This window comes from Eurytemora carolleeae, unplaced genomic scaffold, assembly GCF_000591075.1.
Source record: "Eurytemora carolleeae unplaced genomic scaffold, Eaff_2.0 scaffold2, whole genome shotgun sequence".
NCBI classification, from domain to species: Eukaryota; Metazoa; Arthropoda; class Copepoda; order Calanoida; family Temoridae; genus Eurytemora; species Eurytemora carolleeae.
Genome location: NW_019396051.1, coordinates 967601 through 984790, shown reverse-complemented (window position 1 = coordinate 984790; position 17190 = coordinate 967601). Strand labels below are relative to the sequence as shown.

At 33.4% G+C, this 17190-nt stretch overlaps 2 protein-coding genes across 3 annotated transcripts in view; both read left to right on the top strand.

The window, feature by feature from the left end:
• The first annotated feature begins 102 nt into the window (after positions 1-102).
• LOC111705336 (conserved oligomeric Golgi complex subunit 4) lies at positions 103-11237 on the top strand. The gene is made up of 17 exons (XM_023477837.1): positions 103-220; positions 696-761; positions 1117-1184; positions 1713-1833; positions 2270-2341; positions 3122-3251; positions 3546-3884; positions 4487-4555; positions 5000-5081; positions 5587-5663; positions 6370-6431; positions 6849-6918; positions 6973-6991; positions 7350-8024; positions 8547-8680; positions 10310-10374; positions 11156-11237. Exons 1-17 carry the CDS (start codon positions 135-137, stop codon positions 11235-11237), a joined length of 2217 nt encoding a protein of 738 aa, XP_023333605.1. The 5' UTR covers positions 103-134.
• LOC111705171 (phosphatidylinositol 4-phosphate 5-kinase type-1 alpha) overlaps positions 9402-17190 on the top strand; it is a 12047-nt gene continuing 4258 nt past the window's right edge. Inside the window, exons 1-9 of one of the 2 annotated variants that reach the window (XM_023477644.1) lie at positions 9402-9470; positions 11290-11664; positions 12269-12436; positions 13073-13198; positions 14150-14208; positions 14490-14567; positions 15151-15269; positions 15758-15854; positions 16511-16551. In XM_023477644.1, coding sequence (XP_023333412.1) covers positions 11629-11664; positions 12269-12436; positions 13073-13198; positions 14150-14208; positions 14490-14567; positions 15151-15269; positions 15758-15854; positions 16511-16551 — 724 coding nt within the window. In that variant the 5' untranslated portion in view covers positions 9402-9470; positions 11290-11628. Of the gene's footprint in view, positions 9471-10796; positions 11665-12268; positions 12437-13072; positions 13199-14149; positions 14209-14489; positions 14568-15150; positions 15270-15757; positions 15855-16510; positions 16552-17190 lie in introns of those variants that run through there. The other variant, XM_023477636.1, reaches the window with a different exon arrangement.

Genomic DNA, 17190 nt, shown 5'->3' with positions numbered 1-17190 from the left:
ATTGGGGAGGGGTCCAAAAATCGTTCCCTAGGACAGACCTGGCCCCGGAGGGCCATCTCTTATGCAATTTAAAACTTATGCGACAATTGTTAATGTAAAAATATTTTATTTTCCCTTTTTCAGAATTGTCTTCTATGCAGCCATTCTTAGGTTCAAAGTTTGACGTTAACGCTCTGAGTAATATCGAGGATGTTAGAGCCGCGTTTGAACTTCTCTGCAGGTTTTATTTCACGTTATTTATAGTTCCAATTTACGTTTTTCCCAGTTTAAAAGCTTACAATTATGTGTCCTTGGCATCTCCGATCAAATTCTGGTTTATATGGTTCCTTTCCTGGGGTGTATACATGAATTTGTCCAAAGTGGAGCTTAACCTATGTTGACTGTTGAGGGGCCTTGAGGATTAAGTCCACCTTAGAAATCACACTTTTAAATTTTTCGGGACAGCCCCTGCCCCCCGTATATATTGGCATTTTATTTTTTTTATTTTAAAATGAGATTTATAGTCTGTTTTAATTATTTTTTATTGTTCAAAATGTCTCTTACTTAAGTTTTTCTCAATCCAAAAATTCATTACTTTTCTCCAATTCAGCAAAAAAAACCTTAAAACTCTTTTGTACTACGCGCATTTAAACCCAACATCTGGGTGGATTTTTTTTTTAAAAATCAAGTTGATATAACGATGTTTTTGGTTGAAGGGAGGAGGATAAGGTTGGACACGAGCTGGACGAAGTCCTAGATAAACAGACGGGGTTGGATTCAAGGTTTGTTCATTTTTCTCTCATGAATTTGTACTTTCTTATCTGCCCATGTTTTAGCAGGATTTCAGGTATTTTAATGTTTAGTAAGAAAAGAAAATGAATTTTAGGAGGAAAGTATTATAAAAGATTTTCTAGATCTTTCTTCTCGCAAAGCTTATCAAAAGGGAAAACTGTACCAACATGGGAATGTATATATTATATATATAGCTTACTAAAAGAGCAGAAAATACTAGAATAGCTATAAATGGCAAATCCATGTTAATTAACCAAGGAAGTCACAGTCTGGAACAATTTGTGATAATTTTATTATGATTTATATTTGATTTATTATGTTTTATTTATTGATTAATTGGTATAGATTGAAAGCGGTGACAGCACTTACTCCTGAACTAGGAGATGTCAAATCCGAAGGCCGCAGATTATCAGGTTCAGTTTTTAAACTTAAAAGAAACGATTTTCCCCTTTCAGTTCCAATCATGGTGGGTTGTAGATTTCATTATTTATACAGGGTGTCTCGGAAAAAGTACGTTTATGCTTTGTAGGCTACCAAACGTCGTTAAATTGTCCTGAAAAGTGGTCCTATTAGGTATAAGGCCTAATGGAGGGGGGGGGGGGGATCGTCGATAAATGATTTTGCTATGAAATTCCGTTTTAACATTCTAGAGTATGTCAAATATTCGAAAATGTTCTCGGTCTCATATTTCCAAAAAATTTTCATTTGTTTATTTGTGAGCTGAGTCATAAAAAAATTATGCTACTTGTAATGATCGAGGTCAAGAAACTCTAATTTCTAAAAATACAATTTTTTCAAGAATAAAAAAATGATAAATAAAAATACAATACCAAAAATGGGAGGAAATAATTTTGGAAAATAGAGAGAAGATAATAAGGTTAAAATTGAAAAGAAAAATTATCAAATAAATCCTGGTCAAAACTAATTATCAATTTTTTCAGGTTTAATATGTCACACAGCTCTGCTAGCTGAGAAGGTCAGCGCTAAGGTTCGCCAGCTTGACCTGGCGAAGAGTAGAGTTGCAGAGTGCCAACAGAGAGTTCATGACCTTATTGATCTTAGGTATATTTAACAGTCATTAACCCTATTGATCCTATTGTAGAAAACTATTGTAGGTTCTCATGATTAGTGCAGAAATGCTTGATAGTGTTTTATCATTAATGCTTCCGATTGAGTGCGTTTTCTTCTCCCGCTGAGAATGTTGATAATATTTATAAAAAAGATAAAATACTCATAGTTTTTATATAGAGCTGCGATGTATGTATGTCACGTCCTTAATGTAAGAAGTACGCTAACATTCTCCTAATTGTTGCTGCTTTTTTCTTTTTCCTCTTTAACAATGGAGAATGTTGATAAATGTTAGGAACACATTTCTAGTTTAGTATATTTTTACAGGCATCTATAGGTTTTTAATTCATGTTGGCCAAACAGTAATGTTCTGAACAATGAATATTTCTGGAGTTAGATTTCATCTTTAATATTCAAAATAATTGTTCAGGCGGTGTAGCGAAGGGGTAACTCTTGCGCTTCAAGAGGAGGATTATGAACAAGCCGCAGCGCATATTCATAGGTAATAAACAAGCATATTAATAGGTAAACAATAAACAAGCATATGCATAGGTACACAATAAACAAGCATATTCATAGGTAAACAATAAACAAGCATATTCATAGGTAAACAATAAACAAGCATATTCATGGTAAACAAAAATTAAGCATATTCATAGGTAAAAAATAAACAAACATATTCATAGGTAAACAATAAGTAAACATATTCATAGGTAAACAAAAAATAAACATATTCATAGGTAAACAATAAACAAGCATATTCATAGGTAAACAATAAATAAACATATTCATAGGTAAACAATAAATAAACATATTCATAGGTAAACAATAAGTAAACATATTCATAGGTAAACAATAAATAAACATATTCATAGGTAAACAATAAATAAACATATTCATAGGTAAACAGTAAATAAACATATTCATAGGTAAACAGTAAATAAACATATATTAGCCTTGATATTTAAACTTGATAAACACAATTGTTTTGCTTCTACCCCTGGCTTAATCAGACATCAGAACTTTTGAATCTAGATATCTCGGGATCTCCATTTTATGCAGACCAACTGCCTTACTAACCCCCCCCCCCTGCAAAAAAAATCGTGCATGGATTCGCTGGGTTTGGGAAAATTAATAATTTTTAGAGGGAAATAAATCTTTTTGCGAGTAAAAAGTATCAAAAAGAGTGGAAAAACATAAAAAAAAAATACTTTTTTATCAAAGCATCGCAAATCAATTTTTGAAAAAATCCACCCCTGAAAAACTGAATTCTTAAATTAAGGTTCCTGGGGATGGATGAGGGGGTTCTCCGCTTGACTTCAAGAGACCTAGAGAAATCTGAAGGAGAAGAACAGAAGAAGAGTTCTAGTTTAGATCTTAGTCTGGCAACTCTTCATCAGGCAGAAAACAAGGTATATCAACAGTAAAAGGGGTAAATATTTTCTAACAGATTATTCCCACCTTAAAAAGATATCAAATTGCATGCAATATTTAAGGTTCCGTGGTATGTACAAAAAGGAGAAAACTTGTTTTTAGAAATAAAATAAATTGACATTAAAAAGTTTCCATTTTTCCTTTTATTTTCCTGTCTATTCACAAGTTAATTTCCATTCTCTGACGGTTATTTTAGAAGAATCAACCTTGATTATTATCAATTTTCATCAATGTATTTTTTTCTTTATAAAATTTAATTTTGTCTCGGTTAGGTTCGTGGAATAGTAAACAGACGGTTTGATGAGGCCGTGAATGCTGAGGATCTGGCCTCTATTGAGAGATTTTTCAAAATATTCCCGCTCATCAACCTGCACAGTGTAGGCCTCAACAAGTTCACCCTCTACCTCAGGGGGAAGCTCGCCGCCGCGAATAAGGATAATTTGAAGCAGGCTCTGGAAACCGGACCCGGAGATAAACGATTCAACGTTATTTTCGCGGACACCCTCACACTCCTATTCGAGGGGATCGCCAGGATTGTGGAGATCCACCAACCCTTGATTGAAACCTATTACGGACCAGGACGGATGACTACAGTGCTGGGTTTGCTTCAGGTATGGATCGGACAATAGATAGTTCATGGGATTAATTCCTTTGTACAGCAGGATCTAACTACATCTTTGATCTTTATCTTAACACGTTCTTAGGTTAGGATATACAAGTTCATCTATATAATAAAACAAGACGCTCGTATATATGTATATATATGTTGCCTATGGCCGGCCAAACGGCTCGATTTGGCTTAAATTTTTTGTGGACACTCATGGGTGGACGGTGGGTGTTAAAGGCTAAAAAAATCGAAAAAATTTTCTTCAAATTTTATTTTCATGGGCAACGCCGGACCCTTCAGCTAGTTTATAGTGTTATTGATTCATATCCGTCCGGTAATCTAGATTTAAAACCATTCTTTGATCTAGATTTAAAAAGTTATGCTTTGATCTAGATTTAAAACTATTCTTTGATCTAGACTTAAAACCATCCTTGTATCACGATTTCAACTCATTCGTTGATTTTTATCTTAATCCACTCGTTAATCTTGATTTGAATCCATTCTTTGATTATTGATCTTATTGTTCTGTATAAAATAAATCCTATTGAGTTAACACCAGTTTTGTTTTTAAATATTGATTTAAACATCAATTGTTTTTATTTAAAGGAGGAGTGTGATCGTCAAGCGGAGAAAATATTTCGCGAGTTTAAGAAAAGGCGTGGCATTCAAGACAAGGTTAGTAGTAGCTTTATGATCAATAATAATAAGTATAAGTATAAGTATGTCTTGGGCGGACCGCCTGGTTTTTAAAGAGTCTCCAGAAATGGAGCTGTCTTGGGCGGATCCCCTAGTGTAAGTCTTCTCCCTAGGGTTACCAGTTCGGTCAGCCCTTGGATACGTTTCGGCGGCTAGGAGCGCCGACCCCTATTTCATTGAATGATGGGTTGTCCTTTAATAATAATAATGATGAGTTTAAGCATTTAGCGGATTTTCTATAGAAAGTCCGTTTTCAAGTTTGTTTCTTTTTCTATTGAGATTTGATGGACCAATTAATCAGGGGATTTTCAGCGATCTCTCATGTGTTATAACTATAAGATTTGTGTTTTGAAAGCATCATTTTTTTGTTTATTTTGGGTTATGCGGATCATAAATCAATATTTAATTATATTACAAATCTAGGTGAATAAAGTGCGTGAGGTTCACCTTGGGAAGGTTAAGGAAGAGAATAAACTTCAAGCCAGGGATCTTGACACCATTCTGGGTAATAATATATTTTCTATTTATTTTTTTAAAAAAATTTTATCGATTCAGATTATGATTTCAGTTGTCCGCATATCAATACAGTGTTGGTTACTATGATGGTGATATATAATTTCAGTACCTGATAACTCATTAGTATTGACGTAGGCTCACTCATGAGTTAATTCTACGGAATAATGGTTGATTGCTTGTTAGTTCGTTTTTAGAGACCGAGCAGTCTTTATTGTAAGTTCAATGCCGAATACTGTATGAAATGTCAGCATCTGAACTATATCACCATTTCAGTAAACAATTTTGTATTCATTATATGCTGTCAACGGTATTTTTAAAATCAATGAATCGGATGCGGGTAAAAAAATCCTCGATTCTAAAAATCCTCGAGCAAAATTTTTTTTAACGATTTAATGAAAGGTTTATATTTTTTTCTGACATCCTTTCCTGATTGTTAAGATGTTGATTCTTTTAGATAGTTTTGTCTACTCTTTATATTTATATTCTTCTTCTAGGTGAGATGACCCTTCTTCAGGCACGCGTGGAAATGTATTTCCGGTTTGTACGGAAACGCTGTTTGGCGGATATCGAGGAAAGATTCTTTAAAAACATTTCCAAAACATAATAAATTAATTCTAAAAATCGTAAGAATATTGATGTGAGTTAAAAGTATTTGGATGTAGTTTTATTTGTCATAATTGCAGTTGCCAAGTTGGCATAAGCCCACCAAACTTCCTTAGCCGCAGCGCTCGCCCATTCCCTAATTAAGTTAGATATTCGTAATTAATGTTCTTCTATATAATAAAGCTCTTTGCTGAATGCTCATATATATATATATTCGTATATTTCTTCTTAAAATAAGTTCAGAGCATTTTCTATTGTTTTAGTTTATTGCTGGACACTGTGTTTCATGTTGGACATTCGTATATATTCGTATATTTATATGTTAGCTATATAGCTCACCAAACGGCTGGACCAAATTAGCTGACATTTTTTTAGGAAAACCATGGTTACCTTGCGGGTAACATTTGCTTAAGAAATCCGAAATTTTCTCTATTTTCAAAAATCGGAATTTTTTTAAATTTGAATTTTTTTTCTTAAGTGTTTTTAAAATGCCACGGGCAAAGCCGCGCACCTATTACATATGGTAAATTAGGCTATTACATATTATGGCAAACGTAACCAGGTTAATTTATGGCAAATGTAGCCAGTATAATTTATGGGAATTGTTTCAAATGGCAGATAAATTATAGCAGATGAAGTGAGACTGTTTTTAATAAAGAGTTTGAGCTGATTAGGTTAGTGAGACTGGAGGATCCGAGACGGTGGAGAAGATGCTCACCACCAGCGATCTAAACAGGTTCAGTACTTCGAGTACCAAAGACATATTATGAGTTAATCAAAGAAAAAAGCTGACCGATTTTTCCGAAAAATGCGCTGAAAGAAGACTAAATTCGTCAAAAGAATTAATAGTTTGTGTTCGCTTTTGGGTCAGAACATATGTGAATGTATTTTTTCTGTCCAATTTAGAATATTCTAATATCTAACTTTTGAATGTCAACATGAGATACGGATTAAATTAAAACAAAGCATAAAATGTGTTTGTAATAAATTAGGTTCAGTCCTTATCGATTTTAGGTTTTTTATGGTAGGTTATAAAAAAATTGAAGTAGTTTTTATTTCTAATTATTTACTATTCTGTCTTATTTTACTTGCTCATCATTTTGAAAATTATCCAAACAAGCTTAATTTTGATTTTAATGATTTTATATTTCAGGATTGCACAGGATAGTTTAGGAGATTATATTCTGCTGGAACATTTCTTTATGTCGGAGAATATTGCTAAGGTTTCATATTATTATATTCTAAATCAAAATTTAAATTCTTGATAAATATTTTAGCTTTATTTACAAATCAGGGGTAAATGTTTTCAGGGTTAATATAGAAATATAATTTGAAGGGATTCAGAGTGATTTTGTACATAATTTCAAGACATTGTTTAGAGAACTTGAAACTTAAGTGAAATTCATGTAATTTCTTTTGTTGTTTAAATTTTGATTATCACAAAAATAGATTTTGCTTTCTAGAAGGAGTAATATATCGTTGTTTGAGAGTAAATAAAAAAATTGATTCCTCGCCACAAACTCTTATTTTCTAATCTTTATATCTTTGGAATTATCTGGTTCAAGACTTAGATAACTGTGATAGATTAAAATTTTTAGATCAAATATGAATTTTTTTATTTTAATAGTGAATTTAATCACAAAAGCTTTTTTAGCAATCGCCCTTTTAAAAAATTTTATCGTCAATATTTTAGAGCTTGTTTTTGTTCAATTCATACTTTTTTGTTTGTTTTGTTTTCAGGTGTTTCAAAACCAGATGAAACTAGGTTTCCCAAGTACCTACCTGGACCAAGCATATACAGTGATACAATCCTCTCTCCAGGGTAAGCTAGGAGCTCCATCTGACTCCGAGCGCCAGAAGCAGTTGTTCCTGGCGTACCTTAACAACACGGAGAGCGGGACGGAGTATTTAACTCGTCTACAGAACTCCGTCCAGATGGATACAAGTGTTCTTTCTGCATCCCTGAACCCCAAGCAGGCAGAGAAAATACAGAACTGTCTCTCCGGTATGATCAGTGTAAATGACAGGTTGAAGATCGTCCTGGATACTGGGATGGCCGCGCTCCGAACTGCTGTCGTGAAACCACGTCTAAAACCCTGGATTGATAGTTTCACAACGATCCCTCATAATATCAACGATGAGCAGTACTCGGAGTTTGAGGCGAACGATCCCTTTGTTCAGGGTTTAATCGTGAACCTTGACGGACTATTGAACACCTTCAAGATCGGATTGACGACAGGGAACTACGAGAGGTTTGTGATGCTAGTGGCAGGGGAGGTCACATTACAACTAGAGAAGGCAGTCATGAAAACCTCGTTTAGTAGACTTGGTAAGATATAATGTTATCTGTACAGGGTGTCCCAATAAACATGACAATTGATAGAAAACATTGAAAGATCTTTGCTAGAAATTTAATGACTTTATGTCTGTGTCATCTAGAATGGTTGCATGACTAATAACTTATTAGCCTTGAAAAACATATAATAACTTCTTTGTATGTTAAAAATAGATGCACAGTTTTACGTTTAAATTTGAACAAAATTCTTTAATTTTACGGTAATTTTTAAAGGACAAGAAATGCAGACCACAACTATGGGGTTTTCCATGATTATTGTGTCAATAATCATTCAAGTAGAGTTAGGTTCTCGAATAATGCCGCAAATTATTTGCAGGGGGTGGGGGGTTAATTCTGAAAAATATACAATATACAGTATGCACCCTTGATTACTTTATATGGACGACATAATTTTCTGTAATTTTTAGAAGAAATATTGTGTTCAGTGGGACATCCTGTTTTTTTTTAACTATTCAGACCTTAGATTTGAAATGAACTTCATATGCTTTGGTTTAGGTGGATTACAGTTTGATAAAGAGGTTCGTAGTTTATCCTCCTACCTTACCTCAGTAACTACCTGGACTATCAGGGATAAATTCTCCCGTCTTGTTCAGATTTCATCAGTACTAAACGTGGAAACTCTACAGGAGGTTAGATTTACAATAATTTTAGACTAGCACGGAGAATAGGATGATGGGTGGAAGTAATAGGAGCATTGAAAGGGAGCAGGGAAAGGAGTTAAAGGAAAAGGAGCATGGCAAGGGAACATGGTGAAAAATGAAAGGAATAGGACATTGGTAAGTAACATGCTACTAAATGAAAGGAATAATAGCATTGAAAGGGAACATGCTAATAAAGGAAAGGAATAGGAACATTGAAAGGGAACAGGGTGATGGGTGGAAGGAATAGGAGTAAATTTGAAGGGAACAGGGTGATTGGTGGTAGGAATAGGAGTAAATTTGAAGGGAACAGGGTGATAATTAATAGAAATAGTGGTATTGGACGGGGACAGGGTGAAGCGTGGAAGAAAAGGAGCAATAAAAGGGAACTGAGTTGTAGTTTACAGAAGAAACTAGGAGTTGGGCATTAACCTTAAAGGGAATAGGAGTGAGGCACGACGAAAGAAAATGGGAGTTGTAAAGGATTTTGGGATAGGATTTAAGGAAATGGAAGTTGGATAGGATGGGAGAGAATGGAAAGTGGATAGGATGGGGGAGAATGGAAGTTGGATAGGATGGGGGAGAATGGAAGTTGGATAGGATGGGGGAGAATGGAAGTTGGATAGGATAGGGGAGAATGGAAGTTGGATAGGATAGGAGAGAATGGAAGTTGGATAGGATGGGGGAGAATGGAAGTTGGAGAGANGGTTCAGATCTCTGAACATCTAGGTCTGGTTCAGATCTCTGAACATCAAGGTTCAGATCTCTCAACATCTTCTAGGTTAGAATGGAAGTTGGGTAGGATTCAAAATAATGTACAGGGAGCTGTGTAGAGCAGGATGCATCGAGCAGGGTAGGTTTAAAACCTTCTGAAAATAGAAGGAAGCGAGAGATGGGTTTGGTCAAAAAGAGAAGAAACAGAATACTGAAGTGCTCCAACCATGGCTGTCTGGGTTCTCCAACACGAAGTTGCTTTCAGATCTCTCACCTGATATTCCTGATTAAATGAATTGACGAAAACGATTTATTTGGGAGTCAATGGGTCATGGAAAAATACATTGATACACTTTCATTTGTAATACGACACCTTTTGAAATTGGGAGTTATTATTTATCTGACTGATACAGCAAGCGAAGTTGGTTTTTAACTGGAATAAAAATATTAAGATTGTAAGTGCATACACAGTTCTACTGGACTAAGCAGTAGCGTATGTATACCAGAGTAATGATCCTCTTCGATAACGCCATCATAACCTAGCACTTGATAGAGAAAGGGCTCTTGGTGAGCATGGAGGTGGCTGTCGAGTTATTGGAGTGGTATTCTGCCCTGGTGCAAGAAGGAATCGAGTAAATTTATTCTCCCATCTGCCTGCACATTAAACCCTGTCACCCCTTTATATTTCAATTAAAAATAATGATTAAAGATTTTATAATAAAAAAAATTTGATTTAAAATTATCATCCTGTATATTTATCCGAGGATAAACCGGGATATATTGTTAAATGTTAATAGTTTTATGATAAAACATTGGATTATAAATAATCACCCTGTATATATATATCCGAGGATAAACCGGGATATATTTCTAAGAGAAAATAGTTAAGAGTAATATTGTTACTAGGTTAGTGAGTTCTCCGGATCTCAGTCTGTATCCTCATGGAAACTAGCTCCGGCAGAGGTAAACCTGTCCGTCTGTCTGATTTCTTGTTTGTCTGATTATTTGACCGTTTGTCTGTCTGTCTATCTATCCAAACTATAGTAATCAACTAGATTTTATTTTAATTGGTGCTCCACTCTTGCATATTAGGAAACCAGATGATTCCTGGGTGGGGTAAGGTTGGGGGAATACTTTTTAAATAAAAATATATACCCGTGTGCTTAACCTTGAAAAGATTTTGCTGAAGACATGTAACTTATATAATTGATTCTAAACAATAGCATCTCTGATAACAGACATTTCGTATAAAATTGAAACAAAATATTGAAAATAGCATATTTTTTAAGAAATCAAACATGACTCATTGGTTTTTTTAGGATTGGTCTAGTTTAAACTTCAGAAAATTTTGTCAAATGATAAATAAGAAGAATGTGGCAAAAAAAATTCTGAACATCTAGGTCTGGTTCAGATCTCTGAACATCAAGGTTCAGATCTCTCAACATCTAGGTTAAGATCTCTCAACATCTAGGTTAAGATCTATGAACAATATTGGTTCAGATCTCTGAACATCTAGGTTCAGATCTCTGAACATCTAGGTCTGGTTCAGATCTATGAACATCTAGGTTTAGATCTCTGAACAATCTAGGTTTAGATCTATGAACAATCTTGGTCCAGATCATGAACAAACAGGTTCAGATCTCTGAACATCTAGGTTTAGATCTATGAACAATTTAGGTTCAGATCTCTGAACAATCTAGGTTCAGATCTCTGAACAATCTAGGTTTAGATCTATGAACAATCTTGGTTCAGATCTATGAACAAACAGGTTCAGATCTCAGAACATCCAGGTTCAGATCTCAGAACATCTAGATTGAGATCTCTGAACATCTAGGTCTGGTTCAGATCTCTGAACATCAAGGTTCAGATCTCTCAACATCTTCTAGGTTAAGACCACTGAATAATCTAGGTTCAGATCTCTGAACATCTAGATCAAGATCTTCCAACATTCAGGTTCAGCTAGATAACAGGACAAGTGAACCACTAAATTTATCTTCAAATTTAAATTTGACTTTATGATGCACCTCAACTGTGATAAAATACTTTTCAATCGGTTTTTATTTTTCTACTTTTAATTGCTAAGGAACTATTGTATAATGCTGAAAAGCTAAAGATAGTTCCTCGGAGTTGATATAATATTTTGTATTTTAAGTTTTAATATTGTTTAAATTTATTATCTATATATAGATTTATAAACCTCACTGTATTTCCAGATATTAGTATGAATGACAATGAAAGACTCTGAGGAAAGAAGCTCAGAGGTGAAATTATTTTCTTTTTAAGTCATAAAAAGTTTCATAAAATATACATTTATTGTAGCTTTTTGTGTGTGTTTGTGCTTAATATTTAACTTTTTTGGTTCTCTTTCTTGTGGACAGAGACATTCCACGGAAGCGTATTTTGTTGATATTATTATTATCATTATAAAAAAATACCTTCTTTTTCTTAGATAGAATTTAAGAGAATCATTTTTAACTTTCCCCTTAATCTTTTTCAATCTTCTTTTATTGGTTAATCTTCAGTTTGCTCATAACTATGAGGCCCATTTTTCAAATTGTAACCTTAATTACTCACACATGTTAGAATTAAATATGCTAAAAGGATATATAGTCTTATCCTAAAGTTTCTGACAACGTTTCTGCAGCCAAATGTCTGGGCCGAGCGCCGCGGCTAGAATAAGCAAGGAAGCCGATTTATATGCAGTCGAATCTTAAATTAGATATTCGAAAAAATGAATATTAAAAGAAAGAAGAGGAGCTTAGACATTACATTATGATGTACATGTAAGAAATGAGGGGGGGGGGGTGAAATCTATAAATCTTGTTCTATGAAAACATATAAATATTGAACCCTGTGATTAATCAGGATGAGGAGGGTGTAGAGGAACTGGCCGAGAATACAACCGTTATAGCGGTCAACATCGCCTCCCTAGCAGCAGGAGATGGTAACAGTCTACTGAATCGTCCTACTCCTAACATAGCTAGAACTCCGTCTAATAGATCAGCTAACGATACTAGAGAAAGTGTGTTAAAGGTCAGTGCTTCAAAAAAGGCTTATATTCTGCTTTTTACTTAATTTTTTTTATCAGTCCAGGAATACAATGAACCTTATTATGCCTTGTACCATCTATTTAATAAAAATTAAGAAGATTAAAATTGTAAAAATTAAATTCATTAGTCCAGGAACCAGATTTAATGAATAAGAGACGTAATAATTTTTAAATTAAACCACTTCTCTTCACCATGAACTTATTGTTGAACCACTCAATGATTATAGCGAGATAAAGAATATCGTTTAGATTTAAAATTATTAATAATAAAACCATAATCGTCTTAATTGTGAACGAAATCATTTTAAAGGCATAAAAAGGCAGACAACATTTTGGAAATTGCAGGACTAGGGTCATTTTCTGATTAATTTTTCATGAATTATACATGTCAGATTATACATGTCAAATTATACATGTCAAATTATACATGTCAAATTATACATGTCAAATTATACATGTCAAATTATACATGTCAAATTATACATGTCAAATTATACATGCCAAATTTGTTTGACAAATTAATACCACAAATCATTTTAGCGATAACAGACGATTTTAAGTCGTTTCTCAATTGTCATGACATTCCCGTTCATTTTTGATATCACTCTGCTGCTGTTCAGGGTAAAAAGCTAGGCCACAGACGAGTAAAGGATGGAGAGGTCACGTATAAGAAGTTTGAGACGGGTCAACTCATGGGTAGTATTCAGCTGGGTATACAGAACAGTGTGGGAAACCTTACAGCACAGGTTCTTACAATATTAATATTTATATTTTTTATTCTTACTAAGATACTTTTTCATTAGCGTACGATAATCGTAAATTACAGGAATACTAATTGTAATTTATTAAAAATTATTGATTATTATTATTAAAACTGACGAAAAGCCGATTTTCCATTAAATTTTATTAATTAAGTTGTAGAAATGTTCCTGTAAACTTCACTATTAGTTTTTTATTTTAATTGAACACGTAAACTCTGTACGTTTCTTGAGACCAGGAAAACTTCATAAAGTACTTTTTGATCTATTTTTGATTAATTAAAAAAGGAGCGAAATATAAGGCTACTGTTAAAATTGGTTGAATACACGAATTAACTGCTGATGATGACACTAATAATAATACTTATGTACACTGTTCACTGTACTGACACGGATGATAATATGTATGTATTCTGTACGTACACAAATGATAATATTTAGGTACAATATACTGACAGGAATGATAATATTTATGTACACTATACTGACACGAATGATAATATTTATGTACACTGTACTGACACGAATGATTATATTTATGTATACTGTACTGACACGAATATATGACTTTATTTATGTACACTGTACTGACATGAATGATTATATTTATGTACACTGTACTGACACGAATATATGACTTTATTTATGTACACTGTACTGACCTGACATGAATGACTATTTTTATGTACACTGTACTGACACGAATGATTATATTTATGTACACTGTACTGACACGAATGATTATTTTTATGTACACTGTACTGACACGAATATGACTATATTTATGTACACTGTAATGACACGAATATGAGTATATTTATGTGCACTGTACTGACACGAATATGACTATATTTATGTGCACTGTACTGACACGAATATGACTATATTTATGTACACTGTACTGACACGAATATGACTATATTTATGTGCACTGTACAGGAAGACAGAGATCTACTTCACGCGGATTTCTACACGGTGGAAACTGTCGTCTTCTCCAGGCAAACATTGAATAAAAGTCAAATAAATAAGATAGATAGATAAATACACACATAGTTTATTTGTAGTTCAACTGTTAAAATTTTCTTGAAATCATATATTGAGAACTAAATTCAGTTTCTCTTAACCGGCAGATCTCTTGTTGGTCGAATCTTTAGGTTTGGACCAATGAGAGATTGGATAATCCCCAGCTTAACTCCTGCCGATTATACAAGAGTTCAAGTGTGTTAACATGTGACAAAAAATGAGATTATAAAATAATTTTATTAATGGTGAATGATAGGGACGGATTACTCCAGAAAACTCCTGCACATAATTACTCCCAGTTTAAGATTAGAACATACGCACCCTTAGCTTTCAGGTAGAGTGTCTTTTCGATTAATAAAAACTAAGATTTAAAGGAATTAAGTCTTTGCCACAAACTCATTTTTCTAATCTTAATATCTTTGCAACCTGATGATGGAAACATAATTCATAGTTGAAAAATCTAAGGTCTACGACATTGGGCTGCAAAGATATAGGGATTAGAAAATCAGAAATTGTGACTAAGACTTTTGAGAAAAGAAGCGACATTTTTTCCGGTCAAATTTTTTCAAATTTGAGGTCTGTTAAACTGCCTGGGTTCATTTAAGTTGCCACAATAAATTTGGACCGGACGTTTATTTGATACAGACAGACAGACAGACAAACAAACATACAAGTCAAATATATATAAATAGGTTGGGGATTGCATTAATTATTTCAATTTGTCTTGCAGAGTTTTTGGTAAACGGTCAATTTCTTTAACATTTTAATAAAGATTCTGTTGTAAAATTCTTGTTGGAAAGTCTCAAACCAAAAAAAGTATAATTGTACGTGTATTTTATATTTTTGTACGTTTGTACAAATTCTTGACTTTCCACTGTACATTGTATAGTGTATACCATAAACTTCACACTAAACAGGAAGTTCCGGAACATTTTCGAGATAGAGCGGGACAAATTCTTGGTTTCCTTGTGCGCGGAACCAATGATAGAGCTGAGTAATCCCGGGGCCTCAGGATCCATTTTCTACAGGACTCTAGGTAACAGATTATTTTAATATCCATTTATGTCATTGTGATGGGTAATATTAAGTGCGAACAAGTTTTTTTAGAATTTTTATTTTTTCTAGTTTGTTTGAGATCAAAATGAAAGTATTTTCACACCGAACTTTTTCACAGGCCTGATACCCATAACAATAACTTAATAACATACCTTTTTCTGTTAAATTTTACTCAACTTATTTGATAGCAGATCTATAAAGTTACTTTATCACTCTGTTGTAGGGTGATAAAGTCACTTAATCACCCTTCAACGGGAAATATAAGGTGTAATAAATTCACTCAAAATTCAGTAAAGAAAATTATCCACAAGGTAATAAAGAAATATCATCCTTTTTAATGAAAAAATTTAGTCTTTAAAGTTTTTTGTTCTTTTTCCCAGGAGGAGGGGGGGTGGAAAGCGTATCCCCCCCCCGCAATAATAAAACAATCATAATGGTTTGTTGATTGTAAAATAATATTTTGTTTAGATGATGAAATTATCGTCAAGACTGTTTCCCACAAAGAATCTAAATTTCTACAGGAAATACTGCCAGCATATTACTTAAACCTTCATCAGAACTTTAGGAAGGGATTCATAATTCTATTTTTTCCCCGAAAAATTAAAATTGGATAAAGATATGTTATAACCTAGTTCTAACTAGTGTTGGTTTTCCGTTGTAGTGAAAATTACATTACCAAAAAAGTATATAGTTGAATTGCAAATCGTAAAGCCAGGCTTAATTTTTGTATTATTATAGTTACTTTCAATTTGAATTATGGAAGTAGGATATCCCTAGAAATTATATTTGATTGATACCTAGTCCTAATTAGTTTCGTTAATCGTTTTGGTTTGGTTTTAAGAATAAAAAGAAATCTTCCCAGATTACAGTTTAACTTTTAATAAAATTTGCATTATCGTTATCCTAAAACGATCGTTGTAACGTGTTCGTTTTTCTTTTATTTTGGGATCGTTTTTTTTTCATATGCACTATAGTGTAAGGGTCAAAATTTGGCATACTGTAGTAAGTGCAAATGTTTAGAATAAACAGTTTTGAAAAATTTGCTCTTTCATTGTGTCAAATGAGCCTGAAAAAGATATCGTTAAAATTATTTTTCCGATATCAAGTTTTTTTAACAATGTATTAACTTACACCTCCTTACGATTTCGATAAACACTACCTTCAAGAAGCTTCAAAATATCCTCCCCATAACTTTTGAGAATATGATTTCCTGCTTTTTAGGACACTCTTGCCAAAATTCTTCGGATTCTACTGTTATTCATGTAAGTATTATTTTTTGTCAGGATTAACAATGATCTACTGAAGGGTGAAGTGTCTCCCGGGTTAAAATTTTATTCATTCTTATTGGTTTGGCAGGTTTTCGGTACTCTTCTAAAGTTCTAAGGCTTTTTCTCCAGTTCAGTGCGCAACTTCTCAAATGTACAATTTATTATATAGCTCCTAATTGTGGCGCATTTTGTGGATATTTCTAAACTAAACCTTTAAACTGTTCAAGTTTCTTTCTGTCTCCATTAACATTTAAAAAATATCTGTTTGGGAAAAAGTTCACTTGTGAAAGTGCTTTTAAGTCCCCTGAGAAGTTGTCCTTCACATTCGAGAAATATTAAGACATATTTTAGTGTCTTTTGTTCAATTCTCTCTGATATCGCTTACCTTCAATTTCATTTCCCATGTTTTAATTTTATTCTTTAATCTTTTTTAGCGTTACTAGGCTTTTAGGACGCTTCGCGCTCATCGTCTATATTTTTTCGCGCATTTTCAGAATTTTACAAAAATAAAAAACTTTTAAACGCAAATTTTTAAAATTTTGATCATTTATAAACCTTCCCGGGGTCAATGAGGTCTCACACAAAATTTGGGCCCGATCGGTTCAGCTGTTTTGACGTTTATTGGATACAAAC